The sequence below is a fragment of the Rutidosis leptorrhynchoides genome, chromosome 4, assembly GCF_046630445.1.
Source record: "Rutidosis leptorrhynchoides isolate AG116_Rl617_1_P2 chromosome 4, CSIRO_AGI_Rlap_v1, whole genome shotgun sequence".
Taxonomy (NCBI): domain Eukaryota; kingdom Viridiplantae; phylum Streptophyta; class Magnoliopsida; order Asterales; family Asteraceae; genus Rutidosis; species Rutidosis leptorrhynchoides.
The window spans coordinates 529,024,374-529,051,319 of record NC_092336.1 but is presented as its reverse complement, the minus strand read 5'-3'; the positions used below and the strand labels follow the sequence as shown (position 1 = coordinate 529,051,319).

At 31.9% G+C, this 26,946-nt stretch overlaps 3 protein-coding genes across 3 annotated transcripts; 1 reads left to right on the top strand and 2 right to left on the bottom strand.

Annotated features, from left to right (window-relative positions):
* Positions 1-11,309: 11,309 nt before the first annotated feature.
* LOC139844984 (uncharacterized) lies at positions 11,310-14,840 on the top strand. The gene is made up of 7 exons (XM_071835205.1): positions 11,310-11,817; positions 12,255-12,496; positions 12,586-12,682; positions 13,751-13,934; positions 14,104-14,185; positions 14,379-14,427; positions 14,583-14,840. Exons 1-7 carry the CDS (start codon positions 11,401-11,403, stop codon positions 14,649-14,651), a joined length of 1,140 nt encoding a protein of 379 aa, XP_071691306.1. The 5' UTR covers positions 11,310-11,400; the 3' UTR covers positions 14,652-14,840.
* A 1,392-nt stretch (positions 14,841-16,232) lies between these two features.
* On the bottom strand, positions 16,233-18,084 carry LOC139842564 (uncharacterized). The gene is made up of 2 exons (XM_071832687.1): positions 16,867-18,084; positions 16,233-16,559 (listed from the first exon to the last, which is right to left on the bottom strand). Exons 1-2 carry the CDS (start codon positions 18,082-18,084, stop codon positions 16,233-16,235), a joined length of 1,545 nt encoding a protein of 514 aa, XP_071688788.1.
* Positions 18,085-21,507: 3,423 nt separating this feature from the next.
* Positions 21,508-22,988, bottom strand: LOC139842562 (uncharacterized). Its single transcript, XM_071832686.1, has 3 exons — positions 22,953-22,988; positions 22,618-22,830; positions 21,508-22,401 (listed from the first exon to the last, which is right to left on the bottom strand). Exons 1-3 carry the CDS (start codon positions 22,986-22,988, stop codon positions 21,508-21,510), a joined length of 1,143 nt encoding a protein of 380 aa, XP_071688787.1.
* Positions 22,989-26,946: the final 3,958 nt, after the last annotated feature.

Below are 26,946 nucleotides of genomic sequence, written 5' to 3'. Positions count from 1 at the left end.
AAAACTATATCTTAAAATTAAATACGAGCGAAAAATACAAATATTACGCTAAAATAATTAAAAAGGGACAAAATATAAAAATATACAAAAAGTTGTAAAAAGTATAAAAATATTATTTTTATATTATTTATTTTATAAAACTATTACTTTTATATATATAAATAAAACTAATTAAAAATAATTATTACAAATTAATTAAATCTTAAACTAAATAATAAATTAATTAACCCTAAATACTAATTAATTAATAATAATAATTAAAACTCCGTAATAAATGCCAAATTAGGGTTGTTGTGTGCCCGTGTCAGACGGCTCCGCGAGTCGCGGTATTTTCTTCTTCAAACTCCGCGAGTCGCGGGATATGAAAATTCAGATGACAAGCTGGTTTCGACAGGTTTCGTTTTTCTTTTTTTTTTATATTTTCTGTTTAAATATTTAAATAAAATATTTATAAAAACTAAATAAAAACTTATGTTTTAAAAACTAAAATAAAAATAGAAATACTTTATAATAAAAATCTTAAAACTAGATTTATATATTTTTTTTTTCGGTTTTTAATTTTATGTTCTAAATAAACACAAAATATTTAAATAAAACTTATATTTTTATAAAATAAAAATAAAGAAACTTTATAAAACTTAAATATTTAATAAACTCTTAAAAATATTTATATTTTTGTTTTTCTTTTCTATGTTTTCGAATATTTAAAACGTATTTTTACAAAAACGTATTTTTATAAAAGTAAACTAAAAATAAAAATCTTTTTTTTTTATAATTATTAGCGTTGCGCTTCCGGCTTTTAAGTTTGATTGTCCCCGGCAGCGGCGCCAAAAATAACTTGATGTTATGCGAGGTGTATATAAAATAGCTTTATATTTTACAAGGAAATACTATTAAATACGATACAATTTTACACAAGATATTTATTTATTTATAGAACGGATATACTTAAACCTTGCTACAACACTTATAGGCAGTGTACCTAATCGTACAGTAGTGTAGTTTTTAGTAAGTCCGGTTCGTTCCACAGGAAAAATCTTTAAACAAAGCTTTAACGCTATATAAAAATACAAATATATATATATAAGTAATATTATTATTATAAAGGGGGGTTTTTACCGTTTAATGACCGGTTTGTCAATTTTAATTTTTTAGTCGCAGTTAAAACCAAATGTAAAATATTAAATAAAAGACTTAATTTAAAGCATAAAGTAAATAACGATAATGAAATTGCGAATAATAAAAGTGCGATAAAATAAACTTGCGATAATTAAAAAGTACGATAATTAAAAGTGCAATTAAATACAATAACAATAAATAAAAATGCGATAATTAGAAGTGCAATTAAATATAAAATAAAGGAAATTAAATATGAAATAAAAGAATTATGCTTATTTAAACTTCCGTAATCATGATGTTTGACGTGTTGATTTTAGTTTTATGCCCATGGGTTAATTGTTCTTTGTCCTGGATTATTTAATATGTCCATACGAATTTGTCCATAATAGTCCATTAGTCATAAATGTAAAGAGCGAAAGCCTTCGTCAAATTATTCTTATTCCCGAAGTCAAATATTCCAACTAATTGGGGATTCGAATTGTAACAAGGTTTTAATACTTTGTTTAATGAATACACCAGGTTATCGACTGCGTGTAAACCAAAGTTTTACTACTTTGTTAACAATTACACCAATTACCCTTGAATGTAATTCACCCCTGTTTCAACAAGTCTATTAACTATTAATCCAGTTCCGTGTCCGGTAAAATGAATAATTATTGGCATTTATAAATATCCCGCCCACCGTACCCAGTCAAGCGTATGTGGTTATATATAAATACATCGAATTATAAGTTTGTATATTAAATTAATAAGGTATTGTTTAGTTAATATAAAACCCATTAATAGCACATAGTCTAATTTCCACAAGTGTCGTTCTTTTATCCAAACCTCAATTATGGTACAAGGCCCAATTACCCAATTTTAGTAATTAGCCCAACATCATGATTACTTCGGTATTAAATAAGCATAATAATAACTTAGCTACGAGACATTAAATTAAAAAGGTTGAACATAACTTACAATGATTAAAAATAGCGTAGCGTTACACGGACAGAATTTCGACTTACACCCTTACAACATTCGCTAACATACCTTTATTATTAGGATTAAAATTAAAATTAAAATTAAAATATAAATTATAAATATAAATATTACGTATAGATATAGAGAGATTGATATATTATGTTTTTCAAAATGATCAGAATTCGTTTGCTTTTATAGGAATTTTCGTCCAGGTAATCTCCGCGACTTGCGGCATTTTTTGCCTTCAAACTCCGCGAGTCGCGGAGTTTGAAATTCCAGCTCACCAACTTTGGAGTCTTTCTTGCCGACGGATTTTTATTATTTATATAATATATAAATAATTTTAAGAATTATTTAAATATTATATTATATTTATGTGCATAGTTGACTTGTAATTTTTAGTCCGTTGCGTCGAGCGTTGAGAGTTGACTCTGGTCCCGGTTCCGGATTTTCGAACGTCCTTGCGTACAATTTAATATCTTGTACTTTGCGTTTTGAATCTTGTACTCTTGTAATTTCGAGACGTTTCTTATCAATAATTGGAACCTCTTTGATTGTATTTTGTACTTTTGAGCTTTTTGGTCGTTTGCGTCTTCAATTCGTCGAATCTGTCTTTTGTCTTCACCTTTTATTATTTAAACGAATATCACTTTTAAATAGAACAATTACAACTAAAAGCTTGTCTTTCTTGAGGAATAATGCTATAAAATATATGTTCGTTTTTAGCATTATCAAGTTTAATCAGAAAATCTGAAATGGTGGAGTGGTCTTGGGTGTTTGCGGGTTAGCTAGTGGTCGCGAGTTCGAGCCCGGTTCAGGGCAATTTTTTTTAGAAAATCTTTTGGCGGTAGTTTTCAAAACCAAAAATTTCTATTATTATTATTATTATTATTATTATTATTATTATTATTATTATTATTATTATTATTATTATTATTATTATTATTATTATTATTATTATTATTATTATTATTATTATTATTATTATTATTATTGTTGTTGTTATTATTATTATTAATATTATTATTAATTATTATTGTTGTTAATTGTTATTATTACTAAGATCATTAGTATGTTTATTAGAATAATTAAAAGTATCATTATTATGGTTATTATTAGTATAACTATTATTATTATTAACATGATAAGGATTATTATCATTAATATTAGAATTGGTATCATTTTATAAATATTAGTATTATCAATATGTTTATAATTATTAATATCATCATTATTAATATTATCGTTATTGTTAGTATTATTATTATTATTAGGATTATTATTATGATTTCAAGGATATTAAACATATTAATAACATAAATATATAATAAAAGATAATAGGATGGAGATTATAGAAAATAGTTGTAGTTATACGAATACATATAAAAGTTATGATTATAAATACAAGTATGAATATTATTATTATTATCACTAATAGTTATGTTATTATTATTATTATTATTATTATTATTATTATTATTATTATTATTATTATTATTATTATTATTATTATTATTATTATTATTATGATTAGGATTATTATTATTATTATCATTATTATGAAAATAATACGAGTTACCATTATTTTAATTAATATTAGTATTAGTATCACTTTTGTAACTATTATTGTTATTATTATTATTATTATTATTATTATTATTATTATTATTATTATTATTATTATTAAACAAAGTATTATTATTAACAATACCATTATTATTATTAATATTATCATTTTTTATCAAGTTATTATTATTATTATTATTAGTAAATCATTAATATCAAAACTATCACTTTTAAACAAATAAATATTTTGTACATAAAATATACTTGTTACATATACATAACTATATATATCAAACCTATAAATATTATTTATATAAAAATATACAAATAACAAAATATCAATTTTTAAATATAATTTAAACATTTATGTATATAAATATGGATATATTAATATAACTATAAAAATATTAACCATTATGAATATATACATAAATTAAACATACATAATATATAAATTAAAGATATAATAAATAAATTTGTTCAATTACGATTATATGTTTTAATATATATATACAAATGATATAGGTTCGTGAATCCGAGGCCAACCCTGCATTGTTCAATGTCGTCATATGTATTTTTACTACAAAATACAGTATAGTGAGTTTCATTTGCTCCTTTTTTAAATGCTTTTGCAATATATATTTTTGGGACTGAGAATACATGCGCTGCTTTTATAAATGTTTTACGAAATAGACACAAGTAATCGAAACTACATTCTATGGTTGAATTGTTATACCGGATATCACCCTTGTTGAACTTGGTAGCCTAAGAATTGGTGTTTATTATAATTGCCACCAATTGACGCGAATCCTAAAGATAGATCTATGGGCTTTGACACGCCCCAGTCAGAGAATTTGAACTACTTTAGTACTTCGATATTTATATATGGGGATATTCTAGATGTATTTTGTTAATGTCGGTTACCAGGTGTTCAATCATATGAATGATTTTTATGCAGATGCATGATATTTATGAGAAATGAAATGAAAATCTTGTGGTCTATTAAATTAATGGAAATGATTGTTTACGATAAACCTATGAACTCACCAACCTTTTGGTTGACACTTGAAAGCATGTTTATTCTCAGGTATGAAAGAAATCTTCCGCTGTGCATTTGCTCATTTTAGAGATATTACTTGGAGTAATTCATGACATATTTCAAAAGACGTTGCATTCGAGTCGTTGAGTTCATCAAGATTATTACTAAGTCAATTATAGTTGGATATATTATGAAATGGTATGCATGCCGTCAACTTTCGATGTAATGAAAGTTTGTCTTTTAAAAACGAAAGCAATGTTTGTAAAATGTATCATATAGAGGTCAAGTACCTCGCGATGTAACCATATGTAATGTATTCGTCCAGATGGATTAGGATGGGTTTTCACACTACAACACCATAATCATGGTTAACCAATCGTAGAAGAAATGGTACTCGAATTTCCCATCGGTGTTCATAACAACCATTAGAGTACTTAACACGTCGTACACTAATCCCACGGGTGGCATCTTAACATGTCGATACTTCACCCCGAGTGGTGTCTTAACACATCGACACTTCACTCTTCATATTACTTGAGGTGGCATCTTAACACGTCGATACTTCACCTCGAGTGTTGTCTTAACACATTGACACTTCACTCATTACCTTTCATGGAGTGGTGTCTTAGCACATCGACACTTCACTCGTCACGTGAACGTGGTGTCTTAGCACATCGACACTTCACATCTCACGCTACACAAATAATTACATTATATACCTACGCATATAATTATTCCACTAACCTTAACGATTCGGTGACGGTTTTATACTTCCGCAAGCTCAAAGCAAAGTACCTAATATAATAAGTACTTCAATCAACACACAAGCTAGTTGGACTAAATACCAACAATTCACTTATGTGCATTTAATGACTTAAATGCATTAAATGCCTCATTATCGCCAAAACCGTCCCATTAAGGTCAAGACCATCATAAATCACTCAAAACTAGTGATTAAGATGCAACAACATTAACTTATACACAATAAGGGTATTTCATACCCATATTTCCCAACTAGGTCAATCATTAACATTTTGACCATTTTAAAACCAACACACCCATTTTGAGTCATCTTCAAACCCAAACAACACCCATTTGCTAAATAACTAGGTGTGCTAGTAATTAACTAACCAATTAAGACACATAAATACATTTATCATTTCAAAACCATAGGTTAGTCAACTTTGAGTCCTCATGACTCAATTTTACCCAAGAACACCCAAAATCACCAAATATGGGTTTTATGTTCATCACTAACTCAAACCTTAACCCTTAAACAAATTAAAATAAGGAAATCAAGATTAGAGCATACCACCACAATTACAACGTAGCTAGTGATTAGATGAACAACTTTAATGCACGCGCCTTGACCCGAAATCAACTTCTTCCTCTTGGATTTGAGCTTTCTCACTCAAGAACTCTTCTCTCTCTAGAATTTAAGTGGAATGGATAAAGGTAGGTGTTAATGGAGTTATGACACTCCACCAACAGATTTGGTGGCCTTTAACTCGTTCCCAAGTGAATTTACCAAATAGCCCTTCCAAAATATCTCATTAAAAGAAACAGAATCCGGCTACAGTAAGGGTGCGCGACGCGCTCCCTTAAGTGTGCGCGGCGCGCACAACGTGCTGGACAGTTTCTGACTTCTGTTTAATTACACAATGTCACCCACACTTCATGTACCCTATTTACATCTCTGTACAATAAATATTAGGGTCTTATACAATGGCACCAACCTAACTGAATAATAAAAAAAATCAACTTTTGACAAAAAAAAAAAAAGAAAAAAAAAATCTCTTTCGCTGCTCTTCCATTCACTCTTTCAAAAACTTATTTCATCGATTATTTTCACTCTAATGTGGCTCTTAATCGATACGATTTAGTAGTCACCACCATTTTATTTCATCTGGTATTGCTTTGACGAACCAAATACGGTTATTCTCTCTTAAACCAGTATCCGCATGCGCCTCCAAGGCCCTCCATCGATCTTTTGATTTTTCGGTCATCTTCAAGCTCATGTCGTCTTGTCTCTGTTGGGCCTCCCCTCATCTTTTCAGGTACGTGTTTATGTTTTATCAACCACTAAACAAGTCATTTGTTCAGATATTAATTTACCTCATGTATATATATACAGGGGATTGATATGTACACAACCAAGGGCTTCTAGCGGATACCTTTTTTTCGCTTTAATTAAAGTCTTATGTCTTCTTTTATCATGGAATCTTTGACCTTTTGAAAATGCACGTCATTTATCTCTAATAACTGTCCTTTGAAAATTCTTTTTCTTGATATGGCCGACAACATATATGACATTTTGAAATTATCTTGAAATAGCATCTTGAAAGTTCCACCATTCTTTTGTTTTGATACGAATTATTGTTTCTTGCTTTTTCATCTCTATTGATAAGAATAATATTATTCATGATGCATGTTTTCATTTTTTTTCAAACGTTTTCCCGCCAAATAATAACATTCATCACATTGTTTTTTTAAATGTTTATAATTTCATGCGATCTTGATGCATGAAATTTTTTTTTTTTGAAAAAAAGGAAAAAAATTTACTCCCTCCACTTCCTCCAAAAAAAAAGCAATTATATATATATATATATATATATATATATATATATATATATATATATATATATATATATATATATATATATATATATAGAGAGAGAGAGAGAGAGAGAGAGAGACAAAATTGCCTAAATCTTCCCTGTGTTTATCGTTTTTTGTCCAAATGGTCCATGTGTTAATAAAATTGCATAAATCATCCTTAAATGCCAAATAACGTCCCAAATTAGTCATTTCCTTAACTTTTGTTAAACTCTCCGTTAGTCAAAAATATACAATTGATCCCTGAAGTTCATAAAAGATTGCAACAAAGATCCTCTTCATCATATTCAAGATGAAGTTTTAGTGAAAGCTTAAAAATCAACTTTTTAAACGACAAAAATATCTCTCTTCCTTTTTAAATTTTAAAGATTACTCAATTCTCTCTTCCTTTTTAAACGACTAAAATAAATATCGTAATCTTATCAACATCTATTTTTAATTTTTAATTTTTAGTATTGTTTCTTCTATTTTCGGTACATATATGATATATGTAAGATATTTAAAATATGACAATTCAGTTAACATAAATCATCCTTAAGACTTCATTTTTGTTTTTCTAATTGATTTACTAATATTAATAAATAAAATTTAATTATAATTATAATAATACAAATTCAAACTCTAAATGATTCTTGCTGGATCTTAATTATTGTCTATCTTTCATTATATCGGTCGGCAAAAACTATACTACTATATGGATAACAACAAAGTTACCTTGCAAACAAGACTATACTGAGAACATTTGTTTACAAACTAATTTCGAATACAACACACAGTGATTTAGTTAGCGGACTAGTGGGATAATTAACTATAAAAGAATACGGTGATTTAGTTTCGAACTAGAAAAAGGAGCTCGCGCGATGCCGCGGGCTCTTTGGGTTGCGTATTCATAGTTAACGGAGCGTATTATAGGTGTGTATATGTATTGAATATAGTCCGATGTATTGAGCGTTTTTTTTAAGTGTCCGTTTCGCGTATAGTTAGTCCCGTTGTGTTCGTAAGATTTTTTTGAGTTGAACGGTGGGCTTGGAAAAATTTAACTCGCACCGAGCGAGAAGATAGGACCCGCTAAAAATTCGGGTTGAGGGGTCGTTGTGTAAACTGAGGCAAAGGTGAGGGCCGATTGCAGTGTGAACGTAAAGTCAAAACTACACTCCCAAACAATTGAAACTACAAAATACTTCATGATTTTTAGTATATAGGGGTAATATATAGGGGTAATAATATCACTCTTCTTTATACCGAGTAATTCATATTAACTTTAAGAAAAGAATAGTATATATGATATCTATCTATAAATTTAATTGATTTTTTCATCTTGAAGATGATGAAGAGGATCTTTGTTGCAATCTTTTATGAACTTCAGGGACCAATTGTGTATTTTTGACTAACGGAGAGTTTAACAAAGGTTAACGCAAGGACTAATTTGGGACGTTATTTGGCATTTAAGGATGATTTGTGCAGTTTTGTTAACACATGAACCATTTGGGCAAAAAACGATAAACACAAGAACGATTTGGTTAATTTTGTCATATATATAGAGAGAAATGTAATCAGATGAGAATGTTCTCATTTATATAAATAGTGAGAACAAATCTGGACTGTTGATACTTTTAATCAATGGTGATGAAATTTTGAGACTATTTAAAATTAAAAATAAATGAAAAGGGTATAGGGGAGATGATATTTTCACAATTATTTTTACTTCTTCCAACAACATTTCATCCTTTTTTCCTAAAATACCCCTCTATAAATTATTATAAAAAGTTTTAAAAGAATTTTGTAAGTTTATCATTAATGATATTTTAGTAATTTTAAGTGGAAAGAGTAAAAAGCAATGTGAAATATCATCTCCCATGTGAAAAATCCCTCCCCATAAAATTCTCGTATGGTGCGCAATTTTTTCTACAACCACCTCATCTTCTTAACCGTCATTTTTGGTCAAAATAACCATCACGTCTTCATATTCTTCTTATATGTTTTCAATTAATTTATACTTTCTACGTTCTATGCATTTTAAATTCAAGGAGATAACACCCTGTAAAAATTAATGGATTGCGGTTTTTCATATAAAAAAAATGATTGATTGATGATGTTGTAATTTTGAATGCAAACAATATATAAGCAACAGTCATATAAATATATTAAAATCACAAAATAGTGGAGTTTTTAGTATCATCACGCTGAGTTTTGCAAGTTACATCCCGGTAGCTACAATTCGATCGTTGCATCCCCCGCATCCCGGCCGATCGCCGCATACCGATCGACGTGTTCTGCCACATCCATGCTCATCGCCCAAAGTCTCAAGCGCATCCATGCTCGACCTCACCGGTCCATCTAGGCTCAAATACATGGTAGATCCAGACTCGCACACACCTGCGCATCGAGGCTCGAACTGATTACCCGAGCATCCTCGCACGAACTCACTCAGGCATCCATAAATGAACTTACCGGTGCATCAAGGTTCAAGGCGAAAATATGTTTTCGAAAAGCTACAGTTCGTAAAAATTATTGTTATACAAATTGTAGTTTTGATTAACTTAGTAATCAATAAAGAAAGTTGAAGTAGTTTCATATCGAGTGCATCCTCACATTTCATGACACATCCTTATTTATCATGTTATTTTTGTTGAACTCTTGTCCATGAATCCTCACTATTTTGTAGAGCTATTTTTGTGTACATATGTGATAGACGCATCCAGAATTATTAATGCATCATGGATATGTGAAACATGAATTTAGTGACATCCCGTTGTGTAATTATAAATGCAGTTAAATTTGAATCGATTAAAAGAGGATGGAATTATATTTTGTATTGAAGATTATAAACTTAGAGAATTCTAAGCTAAAAAGATAGGGTTGTAAAATTCATATGTACCCATGTTCTCATCATTATATATTTGTGAGAACATTCTGAGTTCTCACTCGATTACAACCCTCAATATATATATATATATATATATATATATATATATATATATATATATATATATATATATATATATATATATATATATATATATATATATATATATATATATTTCGTTTATAAAAGTTTTATTGGTTTTATTGCTTTGTCATATAAATGCTTAAGTTTGTGATTTTGATGAAACTATCTTTCGTTTATAAAAGTTTTAGTGGTTTTTCGGCAGAAAAAACATGTTTAAGTAAAGGGATTGTTTGATAAAATTAGAAAATTAAGTAGGTTCCATAATTTGAATAATTCAAAGATTCTTAATAAATTTGTCTGTGAATTACAATAATATTTTGATAATCATATTGAATGAATAATCTGAACAATGTGAAAATATCTTATTAACCTTTAACATGAAAAACTCCAATATAATTGTTTAATAAATGTTCTTGACATACAATTTAAAGAGAGTATTATACATAATTTAGATGCTTAATGATTAAGTGAATTATTATTCTTTTCTTTTTAACAGCAGTATGGAATCACCCAGGGGGATTTAGTTACTCACGCGTTCATCTCCCTGCAGTTGCATAATCCGCCCCAACTGCTGCCAGGAGGAAACCCAACCCATTCCGAAGGCATGAGCGGTAAAACTCCCCCTCCCCCACTGCCCTCGCAACGCAATGTGCGAAAGTCACACTTGGGTGGAATTCAAGGGTAAAGGGTCAACATTGCGTGCAATGCTGCACCGCACGCGAGCCGAACTCCTGACCTCTCACTAAGAGAGGCAAGCCACTACCATATAAATATTCATGGTTAATTCACTTAATACAATTTATATTGTTTGTTTTTAATTTCTAAATGAGATATGTTGCTGAATGATATAGCATTCAGTGCTAAATAATTTATTGACGTATAATTTAGTGTTGAATAACTCAGAATAATTATTAAACACTGAATTATTCACCATTAAATTATTCAGCACTGAATAATACATCATTCAACAACATATGTCGTTTAGAGAATAAAAACAAACAGTATAAATCGTATTAAGTGAATTAACCATGAATATTTATGTGTCATTCACTAGTTTAGAAACAAAACAAACACACCCAAAATTTAGTCTTGAAATTTATGTGATAGCTTAAAATGTAACTTCTCTTCTCCGATTACAACTCCAACCATGCTCGCAACAGCTCTACTACGGTCATCATCATCGTCATCACTCCCAATTCACTCCTTCAAACTGAAACCCCTTTCATTTTCCTCATTATCACCACTTGAACAACAACAACAACCACACCAATTATGGTCCGGCCTTGAAACCTGGAGGCACACTTCTATTAACCACAATCGCTTCTGGGGACCTTCCGGTCCCCAACCCCAACCCACAATTTCACACCCACAACACCACAATACATCACAACTGGCTTCTCTTACATCTTTAGCTGAATTGGGTGCTATGGTCTTATCAACCCCTGACCCTTTAACAAAATCACTACTTTCTCATCTTGCTTATACTAAATGGCGCACAGATAACCTCCCTATTGGGGTTTCTCAACCGCCTGCTACACCTGCTCGTCCGCCCAAACCACAATTGGTTCGTTTCTTATTGTTTTCAAAGATTTGTTTTTTGTTTTTTTTGTTTAATTAGTTTAGAATTATAAAAAGATTGAATTTTTATGATTTGGGTATCCCTTTTCTACTTGATAGATATGTGGGTTGTGTGTATCTATTGATTGTATTACTAATTCATAACATATTCATGAATTGTGGAAATTGGGATTGTTGATTGATCATTGCTGTAAATCTTGATTAATGTGATTATAACTTTTATATCACAGCTTAATCTAAGTTTGAATGGGTTATTGGTAAGTGGGTAACTCATAGAAATTAATGGATTATTCGCAATTACTAAAAATTACTCATATAATTTATTAAATTTTTATATTTTACATATCTAAAGAAAAAGATTGAGGGTATGCCGTATGCATATGCATGATGTGTAGATGATGGTTTTATTATTTGATCATTTAGGTATCTCCAAAGGAAATCCCGGCTCCGAAGAACTCAGGTTTGCCTCTTAATGCATATATGCTACATAATCTTGCTCATGTGGAGTTAAATGCAATTGATTTGGCATGGGATACCGTTGTTCGTTTTTCACCATACAGTGAGCTTCTTGGAGATATGTTTTTTGCTGATTTTGCTCGTGTGGCTGATGACGAAAGTCGACATTTTGCTTGGTGTTCCCAGAGGCTGGTTGAGCTTGGATTCAGGTTAATTATCTTATTACAAGTTATACTGTAATTGATAATTTGAGTGGAGATTCTTTTGTTATAAATGTTATGTTTTTCTTTTAAGCTAGTTATGGAGACATGCCAGCCCACAATCTATTATGGCATCAGTGCGAGAAATCTTCTGATGACGTTGTTGCTCGTTTGGCTGTGATCCCATTAGTTCAGGTGAATTAACAAATTCGTAATATAAGGCGTTAGCTGTTATGCTTCTAATCAGTTTTACCCATGGTTTGTCTATGTTTTTCGTCCTATAATATCAGGAAATATTCGATATTTATGCCAATGTTTCTCTGTAAGCTTTACTAATTAGAACTGAACCCTTAAAAGACCTCTTTTGTTTTGGTGTTACTTGAATAAAGTTGAGTGGGTTATGAGATATGACCTAGGAGACATTTTTATAACTTTATGTTGGATGATGAACAGTTGAATATATGATTTACAAAGATATTGATTTACGGGCATCATTGGTATGTAAGTTTTTTTTTTTTTTTTTTTTTTTTTTTTTTTTTAAATTTGATTGAAAATGGTTGTGCTAAGATGATGTAGGCCTCGTGTTGCAATTGAGATAAATTTCAAGTAGCAATTTAATTTATGATTTATATCAGATGGTCCAGGTCAAAGAGTTAACCAAAATTTGGTATTTTAAGACTTAAGTTAGTGTTAAGGTAAATGAAGGTTGAAACCATTTAAAATGCTGTATCAGGTCAATGCGAAGACTTGTACATTGCTCCTTCAGCGAGATTGAATTGGGTGAATATCAAGTATATTTTTCGAAGTGTATCTTTTAGGTCTCTAATTCCTAAGTTATGTACCCTTCATTGCGTTAAAACTGTAACATGTTCTTTTTAAGGATGTCATATCGAAGCTGCAACGCCTTTTTTTCAAAAAGACTCCAGCTTATCAATTTCGCCTATTATCACCATTCCATATAAAACTAACGATAGTTATGTAGGTCCTTAAGATCTTGATATTTAATTGTGTAAGAGCGATTCTTAGATATGCATCAAATAGTTGAACCTTTTAGGCAAATAGATAAAATCACCAGTGTACTTTTGATATTCAAACAATAAGATTTGTTTGATCATGTGCTTATAGTTTGAGAAAACATTAGTACCTCAACTATTTTTGATGATTCATCTCGAGTGATCCTCTTAAATTTTAAACAAATAATGTAATGAATATGTTTAGAAGATGGATAAATCTTTCTTATATTGTATCATTATGTTTAAGTAGGAGGCTAGAGGACTTGATGCGGGGCCTCGGCTTGTACAAAAGCTAGTCGGATTTGGAGATGTTAAAACATCAAAGATTGTTGCTAAGATTGCAGAAGAAGAGGTGGCACATGTAGCTGTTGGTGTGTACTGGTTTCTTAAAGTCTGCCAGCAAATGGGTCAGGCCCCATGTCCCACATTTAGAGGTTAACATTTTCCATCCATCTCCGATAAAGTTTTTTTCTTGAAATTTGTTGATTGTAGCACTTTTTTCCTGTTCTTCTTTCGGGCGTCGAGGGGTATGAATAACACTATAACAGCATTTGATATTCCTACGCTGATCTCGTCTTTTAATTTGATTTTTCTTATTTGCAGAGTTGCTAAAAGAGTATAATGTAGAGGTGAAAGGACCGTTTAATTACACTGCTCGGGAACAAGCTGGGCTTCCACGGGACTGGTAAGGGGTTAAATTACTTGACTAGTTATTTCTATTTTTTGTAATGGACAATAGAAAAAGAACATGTTGCAGTTTTCATGTGACATTTGGATTATGTAAAAGATACAAAAAAGTAGAATGATTTCTTTTCCTTTTTTCATGTTCTTCATTTACTAAAATGATGATTGACGAAGATACAAAACACGTTATGTAGGTATGACCCGTTAAAAGAAAGCAAGGAAGATAAGGAACAACTTTCTAAGGTACGTAAATCGTACTTATGAGCCCAATTTGATCAGTCATTTACCTTAGAAGGTCGACGTAATGAAATTTTTAGATTACTATTCAAATGCCCAACTTATCCTTTCAAGTGTTATAAAACTTTGTTCCTGACTGTAAGCATGGTGAAAAATGGCAGGTTTATGATAGGCTGGCACATATAATATCCATGGAGAAAGAGAACGTGAATTTGAACTCAGAAAAGTGATTATTATTTTACCTTTTACATCAAAACATGTAAGTATTACTTGGACAGTGCATTTTGTTATACAGGCAAAGTAGAATATTGTTAAGTCTATGTTCATGTGTTTGGATTTGCAATTTGAAATTGGTAAATATAATTATTGGAATAATCAGGAGCATGAATATTAATCTTTGAAGGTTCAAACAACTGGTCTTGGGCAATTATTCTTACTGATTTTATGTATGTATAGATAAAATAAAATTACTTATATCCTCATTCTATTTAGCTAATCTCGAAGTCTTCATCTTTAACGGAGTATTTGCACCACAGGATCTAATTTAGGTGCTGGTAATAACATTTACCTTTTTAAAATATATTTACGCACAAGAACTGATAATTGTAGTCTGGTTATTCAGCATCACATTATCACTATCAATACGCATATCCAAACACTAAGGGGTGGTCAGTTAGGTTAGGGGTTCGAAGTAATGGTGAGTAAAAAACGGAAGCAATTTGTGTGAAATTGATTATGTAATTGTATTTCAATACATTAAACGATTACAGAGATGAGTATATATATACTCGATGCTACAGCTAAGAACTATCTTAACTGGTAATAACCTTTAACAACCTATTACCGATGTGGGACTTTGGTTTGCACCAACCTCCCCTCAAACCTAAATCCCATCTAGGCCTCCCCTCAAACGATAGTCCGGATCCAGGCGGGGCGACTTCCAGGATCAACTCATCGCTGCATACAATCGAGGGTGCGCCACGTCGCTGCGTGCGCTCAGGGGTGCGCCCACTGCGCTGTCCACCACATCGGGGCTATGACCCAGCTCTGATACCATTTGTAAGGATCGCATAGCCCAAACACAATGTCCTGCAATATAAGCCCGAAAGTCCATCATTTTCTAAAACCAATTGGTGATAGAGGGAGTAGCCCACTAACTTATATATTGCTCTTGAAATTTATCTCGTTCCTATGTGGAATTAGGTTTGCACCCCAACAAATAATAGTATGTACAAAATACATCCCGAACTTTAATATACTTCACATCCTCCCCTCAAGTTAGGAACTTCTGAAAGACCCAACTTGGAAGCAAGAAAAGAGTGTTGATGTGAACCCATTGCCCTTGTCATTATGTCTGCCAACTCAAATGAGATGGAATGTATGCAGTTAGTAAAAAACCATCCTAAACTATCTCTATTTGACATGACCGATTCAGGTTGACATGATGCGCCTTATGCTCATGCGCACCTTATACTCATGCGCTCATTATAAATCCATTAAAAAACCAGACTGCACACTTTTAGGACGCATATGTCATACGGAAGACGCAAATGATAATACCTTTTTAAGATAGATATTTTATTGTGATAGGGCCTACGATATTATACCCAAAGGCGCTAAACCATATACGAGGTAAAAATAAGATTAAAGTTCTGTTTGCACAAACGAGGAGGGCAAAAAGGAACACCAAAACTTTACAAACATACATGACTCGTACATATATTAATTTAACAAGAAAGAAGATACAAAGTCTAGACAACAAACATAGACCACATCAGTTTAAACCACATAAAACCACATTCATCCAAGATCTAATCATCCCTTTGCTTTTCTGTTTCTCCAACTCTGTTTTTTTCATCCCCATGACCACTTTGCCCAACCAACATGTCCTTTGTGTTTTGCCCTATTTCTACCAGTGTCTCCCCTATCACCCGCATTACACTTCCAGCACCACCCCCACCACTCATCACTTGATCCTCATAACCACCATCACCGCCACCACTTTGAAACTCAAACTCACCACCCTCTACCATCATACCACCACTTTGATGCTCAAACTCACCACCTTCATATTCTTCACCACCCCATTGATTGTACACATTGATCTCATCCCTCTCCATCCCTAATTCATCTTTATCCTGTACATTTACATCTGTAAGTAAGTATCATGTACTTACCATGATCAGAACAAGTTCAACACTCAAAATAAAAAAAGCTGATTATACTAGTACAATGTATCCAACTATTGTCATTTTGCTATCATACAATAGTGGGCTAGTGGCTTTATGCAATCAAACTTTATGTAATGAAACTCGAAGTATGGCTTCATGTAAGTTGTAAAAGCAATATACATTTAATTGAAAACGGTCATGGGACAACAATCGAAAATAGTCACGGGATAACGAATAGAAAACGTTATTTGATTATAGCAAGGACAAATTTTACCTTAGAATTCTTGGCTTCCAATTCTCGTTGTTTTTCAGCTTTCTTCCTTGCAGCATACTCCTTAACACTCTCTTCAGTCGACACAACAACATCCTTCGTTTTCTTCCCAACATCCGCCAAAACATCCTTAGTCGCAACAACCTTATCACCCGCAAACCCCGCAACATTCGAACCTACATTCGCCATGGTTTCAGTCACACCCACAGCTTTTTCACTAGCAAACTCAGCCGCACTCCATCCAGCTACAACCGCCTTATCTTTCACAACACTCGCAACCTTTCCAACATATCCAGCTGTAGTTTTCCCCGTTTCTAGCGCCACGTCTTTCGCGGCCACCGCCTTTTCTCCGATATAACTCGCACTCTTTTTACTCACGTCCACCGCTGTTTCTGCTAATCCTGTCGTTTTATCCACCACCACATCCTTAGCTGCAACACTTTTTTCTAATGTGAAGTCTTTCACTGTTGCCGCTTTTTCCGCTGCTGTTTGGGCTGCTGACGTAAGACCCTCCTTAGCTTGCTGACCGGTTTGTTGACCTTTCTCGATAGTACAGTCTTTCGCTCTTGCCGCTTTTTCCGCTGCTGTTTGGGCTGCTGACGTAAGACCCTCTTTAGCTTGTTGACCGGTTTGTTGACTTTTTTCAACTGTGTAATCCTTCGCGCTAGCTGCTTTTTCAGCAGCTGACTGGGCTGCGGAAGACAGACCCTGTTTGACTTGTTGACCTTTTACAACCGTGTAATCAGACGCTCGTAACGCATTCTCAGCAGCTGTTTGGGTTACCTTTTGACCAATTTGTCTGCCTTTTTCCATTACCGTTTGTGTTGTACCCTTTTGTTCTTGCTGCTGACCGGTTTGTTCACGTTGACCGGTTTCTTTTGACATTCGGTACTTTTCTTCCGCAGCTTTAATGGCGTCCATTGAGTTCTGTTGAGCAGTGCCTCTGTACTTTGAGATCTCTTCAAGAGAAGGGCCTTTGTATTCATCTTTTGTTTGCATCTTGTAATCTTTATTTTGTGTTTGACTTTGACCATGTATTTCACCGGATGCACCATGCATGGTTCCGATCACATGGTGGACCACCGCCGGTGGTTGATCACCGGTTTCTTTAACGGTGAGTGACTCATAATGAGTAGTCATTTTGGGCACTTTATCTTTCTCCACATGCATCTCTTTTTCATCAGTTTTGTTCTCTCTTCTCAGCTGCTGTTGTGAAGCCATGGCCTTTTTTGTTTTGAGTTTTTGTGATAATAATTTTCTAGAGAATGATATATTTGATGGTGTATGATACTTGAAAATGTGATGATAGGTTTATAGAAGACATATATGTCGGTTTCAGATTTTTAAACGCAAGGTGGAAGGCAGGGGAGAAAGAAGAGATGAGTCAGCAATTGAACAGACGTTGAAGGTGCTCCACGTGGATGTGTGAATTATCTTTGTTGAAAGACACAACTTTATCTCCAAGCTTCATCGTAATGTATTTATGTGTCTGTCGTCACATGTTATTTTCTTGTCAGTCTATATTGATTGGTCCAATGCATTCTACGCTTACATGTCCTTCGGTCTGAATGTTGAAACGTTTACGTGCATACAATGTGATTAATTCGGTAAAATAATAAAGTTAATAGGTTTTATAGTTACTTTTTACAGGTTACTGTAAATTTCTAATAATGTAGATAATCAAAATTAAATAAATACAAATAACAATGTAGATGGTAAAACAGGAAAATAAATAAACATAAAGAAATATAAATATAAATATAAATATAGATAATAAAAATAGGATAGACACCATTCTTTTGTATAGATATGAAAATATGAAATTAAATTTATTTTACTTCTATGAAATAAAAGACTATGTTTAGACTAGATTTTGGTTGCAAAGTTGCAAATGCATTCTATAGTTAGTGGGCCTTTAGTATAGAAGCACAAAAGGCTATAGATCTGTGGCCCAACATTTGTAAGGATGGATCCATATATCTTAATCCAGTGGCCCAAATCCGAACAGAGTATTTATCCATTATTCAATAAGCAATTACCAAGTACGAGTACCAATTAAGCTAAACTAGTGGTTCACTGGAACAATCTTTATTAGCACTTTTAATGTTCATGAACAATTTGTTTAATCTTTTCCTTAACTCGTCCCAGTAAGATCTTTGACAAACTTCAACGAGAAAAAGTAAGCTTGCAGAAAAAGTACACTTGTAGAGAAAGACACATTTTACGTGTAAGTGTATAACTAGACCTTAACCGATAGTCTCATGTTAGCTGTCGACTGGACGTTGGAGGACTGCCAGAAGAATCAGTTTTACCTTTCTTTAGTCCCTTACCGATAATCACCTTAAGAAGGCCCTTGCCAAAAATTCATAAATAAATAGACTTTTTAGGTTCTGATAGAGAACGTACCAACAATAATGAGACCAAGCTCAATACATGTAAAGTCTAGTTATGAGCAGCCCGGTGGAAAGTCATCTAGGTTTTCATTATCAATTTCTTTATATATTAGTGGTGTTAGTCATTTAGAAATTTATTCGAAATTGTGTACGTGTTTTGCGTACGATTTTAAGCTTGGGCATGAAGATAGCATCGTGCTTCTTCCCTGGTTGGACAGAGAGAATCCACTCTTGTCGATCTCCTCTGATTATTGTTACATTACCATCAATATCATCATTCTAATATTACAGCTTTATTACTATCATCTTCATTATCTTACTGCTTCTCTTCCGCAATATCTAGTCTTATTAATTGGTTCCATTGCCCACATACATTCATCTCCATCATGGTGAATTTCAATAAATCTTTATAAACAAATTATGAATCTCTTCAACCAGAAACACAATAAACTTCAGATTAATCACACGAAGAAACAGAATACAAACAATATCTGTATTTCTAACACAATAAGATCCTCACAATAACAAAAACAGTAATCAATTATCAATATGATAACTGAAGAATCACACAGAAAACAATAGGATTCAAGATGAAACCCTAGAATCACAATTGAGGATGAGAGAAATACTGCAGCCGAAAAAAATATCAGATGTGTGCATAATAACCCTAAAAACGCTTCATCAGGGTTTATATAGGCTGATAAGATGTGGGCTCCTTGTCACTTGATCAGCCACAAGCCCAAATAAAGCTAGTCCAATAAGCTTATAAGCATAAGTCTGATCCATTAAGCTAATCCAATATCTTCACCTTCAAGAGCTCAGCAACCTTTCAACTATTGTGAAATGACAGAAGCAACCCTGCATTTTACTCTACCCCAAAATAAGTAAGAATAATAAAAGAAAAATATTATGAAATAATTAGATTACATTATTCAACATCCCCCCTTAATCCCCCTTAATCTGATTATTGAAGAAATCAAAAAGCTTTAAATGATGAGATAACAAATTGTGTTGAACTTTACTTAAACTCTTAGTAAAAATATTTGAGAAATTTTCAACAGATTTAATCTCACAAACTTCAATAACACCTTTACTTATTTTTTTCTCTAACAAAATGAAGATCAATCTCAAAATGTTTGGTTCTTTCATGAAAAACAGGATTTTGAGAAATTTGAATAGCAGACTTATTATCACAGTTGACTAAAACAGGGATGTTCATTTTAACATTTAAATCATTAAGAATTTTTAATATCCAAATAATTTCACAAGTAACGGCTGCAAGAGCCCTGTATTCTGACTCTGCAGATGATCTTGATACAGTTTGTTGCTTCTTGCTTTCCAAGAAATAAGACAACTGCCCAAATAGACACAAAAGCCTGTAACAGACTTCTTGTCAAAATTACACTTACCCCAGTCTGAATCAACATATGCAACAACATTGAATGATTCAGACTTACTGACTTAGTAAAAAGATACCTTTACCTGGTGACCTTTTTAAGTATTTGAGCACTCTCAATGCAGCTTTAACATGAGATTTCCGTGGAGCATGCATAAATTGACTCAAACAATGAACTGAATATGCAATATCAGGTCTTGTTAAGGTTAAGTAGATCAACTTGCCTACTCATTTTTAATACGCACTTACGTTACTAAGTAAAGTATCTGAATCAGCATGCACAATATCGCCAAGACAATACCAGGTTCCATAGGTGTTAAAGCAGGTTTACAACCCAACAAACCAAACTCAGAGATCAGTTCAATACAATACTTTCTTTGACATAAACTTAATCCTTTTTCATTTTCCAAAAGTTCAATTCCAAGAAAATATTTAAGTTTTCCCAAATCTTTTATTTTGAACTTTGAACTCAAAAATGCTTGCATTTCAAAATTTCAGTCTCATCACTTCCAGTTAACACAATATCATCAACATATACAAGCAGTACAATGCAAAATTCATCAGTTATTTTTGTGAACAAAGAATAATCATTAACACTTTGAGTAAAACCAAATTCAAACAAAGCAGAACACAGTTTTTCATTCCACTTTCTAGGAGCTTGCTTTAAACCATATAAAGATTTAACTAATTTACACACTCTATTATCAGTTTTATCAAAATATCCTTCAGGTAAACTCATATAAACATCCTCAGACAAATCACCATACAAGAAAGCATTATTTATATCAAGTTGATATAAATACCAAAAATTTTGAACAGCTAAAGATATAAGTACTCTAATAGTAACCATTTTAACTACATGTGAAAAAGTTTAATCAAATCAAGCCCTTCTCTTTGATTAAACCCTTTAGCAACAAGTCTTGCTTTGTATCTATCAATAACGCCTGTAGACTTATATTTTATTCTGTAAACCCACTTACATCCTATAGGTTTTCTATCTTTAGGTAATTCAGTTAAAATCGATGTGCCATTTCTATTTAATGCCTCCATTTCCTCATTCATGGCATTAACCCAATTAGGGTCTTGTGCAACCTCCCAATATGAGTTTGGTTCATGTGTTTTATTCAAATTAGAAGCAAAACAAAAGTTTTCAGAACTAAGACAAGAATAATTAACGAACTTTTGTATTTCATACTTGCATTTATTATTAGAACACCCTAAATAATAGTCTTTATACTTAGAAGGTAACACAGTTTTTCTACTAGATCTTATAGAAAAATCTAGAACATCTGTAGAAGTACCCTCAGATTTAGATTGATCATTTGATTCACACTGTTGAACACTAGGTTCAATTGTGTGATCATCAATCTGTGTTGCAGTTGTACCATCACTGGATGAAGTTCTTAAAACATCTTCAAGATCAGAACTGTTACCAGTATCATTAGTGACAGGTAACACAGATGAACTGTCCTTTGATGTATTTTTAAAACTTGAATCCAATGTTGTACTTTTGCCATCACAGATTATAGTATCTCTCCCTTCATCATTGGGATTTTTAAAATCCTTTTTATTAGAAGTCTCATTTTGAAAATAAGCAGAATCAAAAAAGTTTAAATGATTTAAATCATTTTCAGAAAAAGAAATTTTGTAAGCAGAATCAAACTTAAAAGGAAAAATGTTTTCATAGAATTTAACATCTCTGGAAACAATAAAAGATTTAGTTTCCAGATTATAAAGCTTATAACCTTTCTGCTCATTTGAGTATCCAATAAAAACATATTTACAAGACCTACTTGAAAATTTATCATTTTAGTTTAAAACAGTAGAAAAACAGAGACAACCAAAGGACTTTAAATGGGAGAGATTGGGTGAAATTCCATAGACCAACTCATAGGGAGACATGCCAGGCTAATACAGAGGAAGGAAACCTGTTAATAAGATAAACAATAGTTAAAATACACTCACTTCAAAGATAGAGAGGAATTCCCCCTGAAACATAAGGAATCTAGCCACATTCAAAAGATGCCTATGTTTCTTCTCAGCAATTCCATTTTGCTGAGGAGTATAGGCACAAGATGTTTGGTAAATTATACCATTTCTTTGTAAAAAATTGTTCATTTGATTATTAACAAACTCAGTGCCATTATCACTTCTAAAACATTTAATAGAAACTTGAAACTGGTTCAATAAAAGTTGATAAAAACTTTCAACACATTTGAAAACTTCAGACTTAGATTTGAGTAAGTAAGTCCAGACAGCTCGACTATAATCATCAACAATAGTAAGAAAATATATAAAACCTTCCTTGCTTTGTACTCTATAAGGTCCCTAAACATCTAAGTGAACAGTTGTAAGATCCTGAATTTTGTGCATAAGAAAATGTTCCTGAAAGTGTCAGTAAATGTGTGCATCAGAAAGCGACACTAAATGTCTACCTAACACTTATGCATTTTCAGAATTTACATCAGAATCAGGATTAGTCAGAATCAGTCCCTGAACTTCAGAATCTGTTTAGACCCTCGTGCGTGCCGCGCACATTCAAGGGAGCGCGCCGCGCATGAAATGTCCCGTTCTTATTGATTAAAAACGTTCCATATTAATTGATTTCGTTGCGAGGTTTTGACCTCTATATGAGACGTTTTTCAAAGACTGCATTCATTTTAAAACAAACCATAACCTTTATTTCATAAATAAAGGTTTAAAAAGCTTTACGTAGATTATCAAATAATGATAATCTAAAATATCCTGTTTACACACGACCATTACATAATGGTTTACAATACAAATATGTTACATCGAAATCAGTTTCTTGAATGCAGTTTTTACACAATATCATACAAGCATGGACTCCAAATCTCGTCCTTATTTAAGTATGCGACAGTGGAAGCTCTTAATAATCACCTGAGAATAAACATGCTTAAAACGTCAACAAAAATGTTGGTGAGTTATAGGTTTAACCTATATATATCAAATCATAATAATAGACCACAAGATTTCATATTTCAATACACATCCCATACATAGAGATAAAAATCATTCATATGGTGAACACCTGGTAACCGACATTAACAAGATGCATATATAAGAATATCCCCATCATTCCGGGACACCCTTCGGATATGATATAAATTTCGAAGTACTAAAGCATCCGGTACTTTGGATGGGGTTTGTTAGGCCCAATAGATCTATCTTTAGGATTCGCGTCAATTAGGGTGTCTGTTCCCTAATTCTTAGATTACCAGACTTAATAAAAAAGGGCATATTCGATTTCGATAATTCAACCATAGAATGTAGTTTCACGTACTTGTGTCTATTTTGTAAATCATTTATAAAACCTGTATGTATTCTCATCCCAAAAATATTAGATTTTAAAAGTGGGACTATAACTCACTTTCACAGATTTTTACTTCGTCGGGAAGTAAGACTTGGCCACTGGTTGATTCACGAACCTATAACAATATATACATATATATCAAAGTATGTTCAAAATATATTTACAACACTTTTAATATATTTTGATGTTTTAAGTTTATTAAGTCAGCTGTCCTCGTTAGTAACCTACAACTAGTTGTCCACAGTTAGATGTACAGAAATAAATCGATAAATATTATCTTGAATCAATCCACGACCCAGTGTATACGTATCTCAGTATTGATCACAACTCAAACTATATATATTTTGGAATCAACCTCAACCCTGTATAGCTAACTCCAACATTCACATATAGAGTGTCTATGGTTGTTCCGAAATATATATAGATGTGTCGACATGATAGGTCGAAACATTGTATACGTGTCTATGGTATCTCAAGATTACATAATATACAATACAAGTTGATTAAGTTATGGTTGGAATAGATTTGTTACCAATTTTCACGTAGCTAAAATGAGAAAAATTATCCAATCTTGTTTTACCCATAACTTCTTCATTTTAAATCCGTTTTGAGTGAATCAAATTGCTATGGTTTCATATTGAACTCTATTTTATGAATCTAAACAGAAAAGTATAGGTTTATAGTCGGAAAAATAAGTTACAAGTCGTTTTTGTAAAGGTAGTCATTTCAGTCGAAAGAACGACGTCTAGATGACCATTTTAGAAAACATACTTCCACTTTGAGTTTAATCATAATTTTTGGATATAGTTTCATGTTCATAATAAAAATCATTTTCTCAGAATAACAACTTTAAAATCAAAGTTTATCATAGTTTTTAAATAACTAACCCAAAACAGCCCGCGGTGTTACTACGACGGCGTAAATCCGGTTTTACGGTGTTTTTCGTGTTTTTAGGTTTTAAATCATTAAGTTAGCATATCATATAGATATAGAACATGTGTTTAGTTGATTTTAAAAGTCAAGTTAGAAGGATTAACTTTTGTTTGCGAACAAGTTTAGAATTAACTAAACTATGTTCTAGTGATTACAAGTTTAAACCTTCGAATAAGATAGCTTTATATGTATGAATCGAATGATGTTATGAACATCATTACTACCTTAAGTTCCTTTTATAAACCTACTGGAAAAGAGAAAAATGGATCTAGCTTCAACGGATCCTTGGATGGCTCGAAGTTCTTGAAGCAGAATCATGACACGAAAACAAGTTCAAGTAAGATCATCACTTGAAATAAGATTGTTATAGTTATAGAAATTGAACCAAAGTTTGAATATGATTATTACCTTGTATTAGAATGATAACCTACTGTAAGAAACAAAGATTTCTTGAGGTTGGATGATCACCTTACAAGATTGGAAGTGAGCTAGCAAACTTGAAAGTATTCTTGATTTTATGAAACTAGAACTTTTGGAATTTATGAAGAACACTTAGAACTTGAAGATAGAACTTGAGAGAGATCAATTAGATGAAGAAAATTGAAGAATAAAAGTGTTTGTAGGTGTTTTTGGTCGTTGGTGTATGGATTAGATATAAAGGATATGTAATTTTGTTTTCATGTAAATAAGTCATGAATGATTACTCATATTTTTGTAATTTTATGAGATATTTCATGCTAGTTGCCAAATGATGGTTCCCACATGTGTTAGGTGACTCACATGGGCTGCTAAGAGCTGATCATTGGAGTGTATATACCAATAGTACATACATCTAAAAGCTGTGTATTGTACGAGTACGAATACGGGTGCATACGAGTAGAATTGTTGATGAAACTGAACGAGGATGTAATTGTAAGCATTTTTGTTAAGTAGAAGTATTTTGATAAATGTATTGAAGTCTTTTAAAAGTGTATAAATACATATTAAAACACTACATGTATATACATTTTAACTGAGTCGTTAAGTCATCGTTAGTCGTTACATGTAAGTGTTGTTTTGAAACCTTTAGGTTAACGATCTTGTTAAATGTTGTTAACCCAATGTTTATAATATCAAATGAGATTTTAAATTATTATATTATCATGATATTATCATGTATTAATATCTCTTAATATGATATATATACATTAAATGTCGTTACAACGATAATCGTTACATATATGTCTCGTTTCGAAATCATTAAGTTAGTAGTCTTATTTTTACATATGTATTTCATTGTTAATACACTTAATAATATATTTACTTATCATTTAATATAATTAACCAAGTGTATCAATATCTTAATATGATTCATATGTACCTAGTAAGACGTTGTTATAACGATAATCGTTATATATATCGTTTTCGAGTTTCTTAAATTAATAGTCTCATTTTTATGTATATAACTCATTGTTAAAATACCTAATGAGATACATACTTATAATAAAATCATGTTAACTATATATATAACCATATATATGTAATCGTATAATTTTTACAAGTTTTAACGTTCGTGAATCACCGGTCAACTTGGGTGGTCAATTGTCTATATGAAACATATTTCAATTAATCAAGTCTTAACAAGTTTGATTACTTAACATGTTGGAAACATTTAATCATGTAAATATCAATCTCAATTAATATATATAACCATGGAAAAGTTTGGGTCACTACAGTACCTACCCGTTAAATAAATTTCGTCCCGAAATTTTAAGCTGTTGAAGGTGTTGACGAATCTTCTGGAAATAGATGTGGGTATTTCTTCTTCATCTGATCTTCACGCTCCCAGGTGAACTCGGGTCCTCTACGAGCATTCCATCGAACCTTAACAATTGGTATCTTGTTTTGCTTAAGTCTTTTAACCTCACGATCCATTATTTCGACGGGTTCTTCGATGAATTGAAGTTTTTCGTTGATTTGGATTTCATCTAACGGAATAGTGAGATCTTCTTTAGCAAAACATTTCTTTAAATTCGAGACGTGGAAAG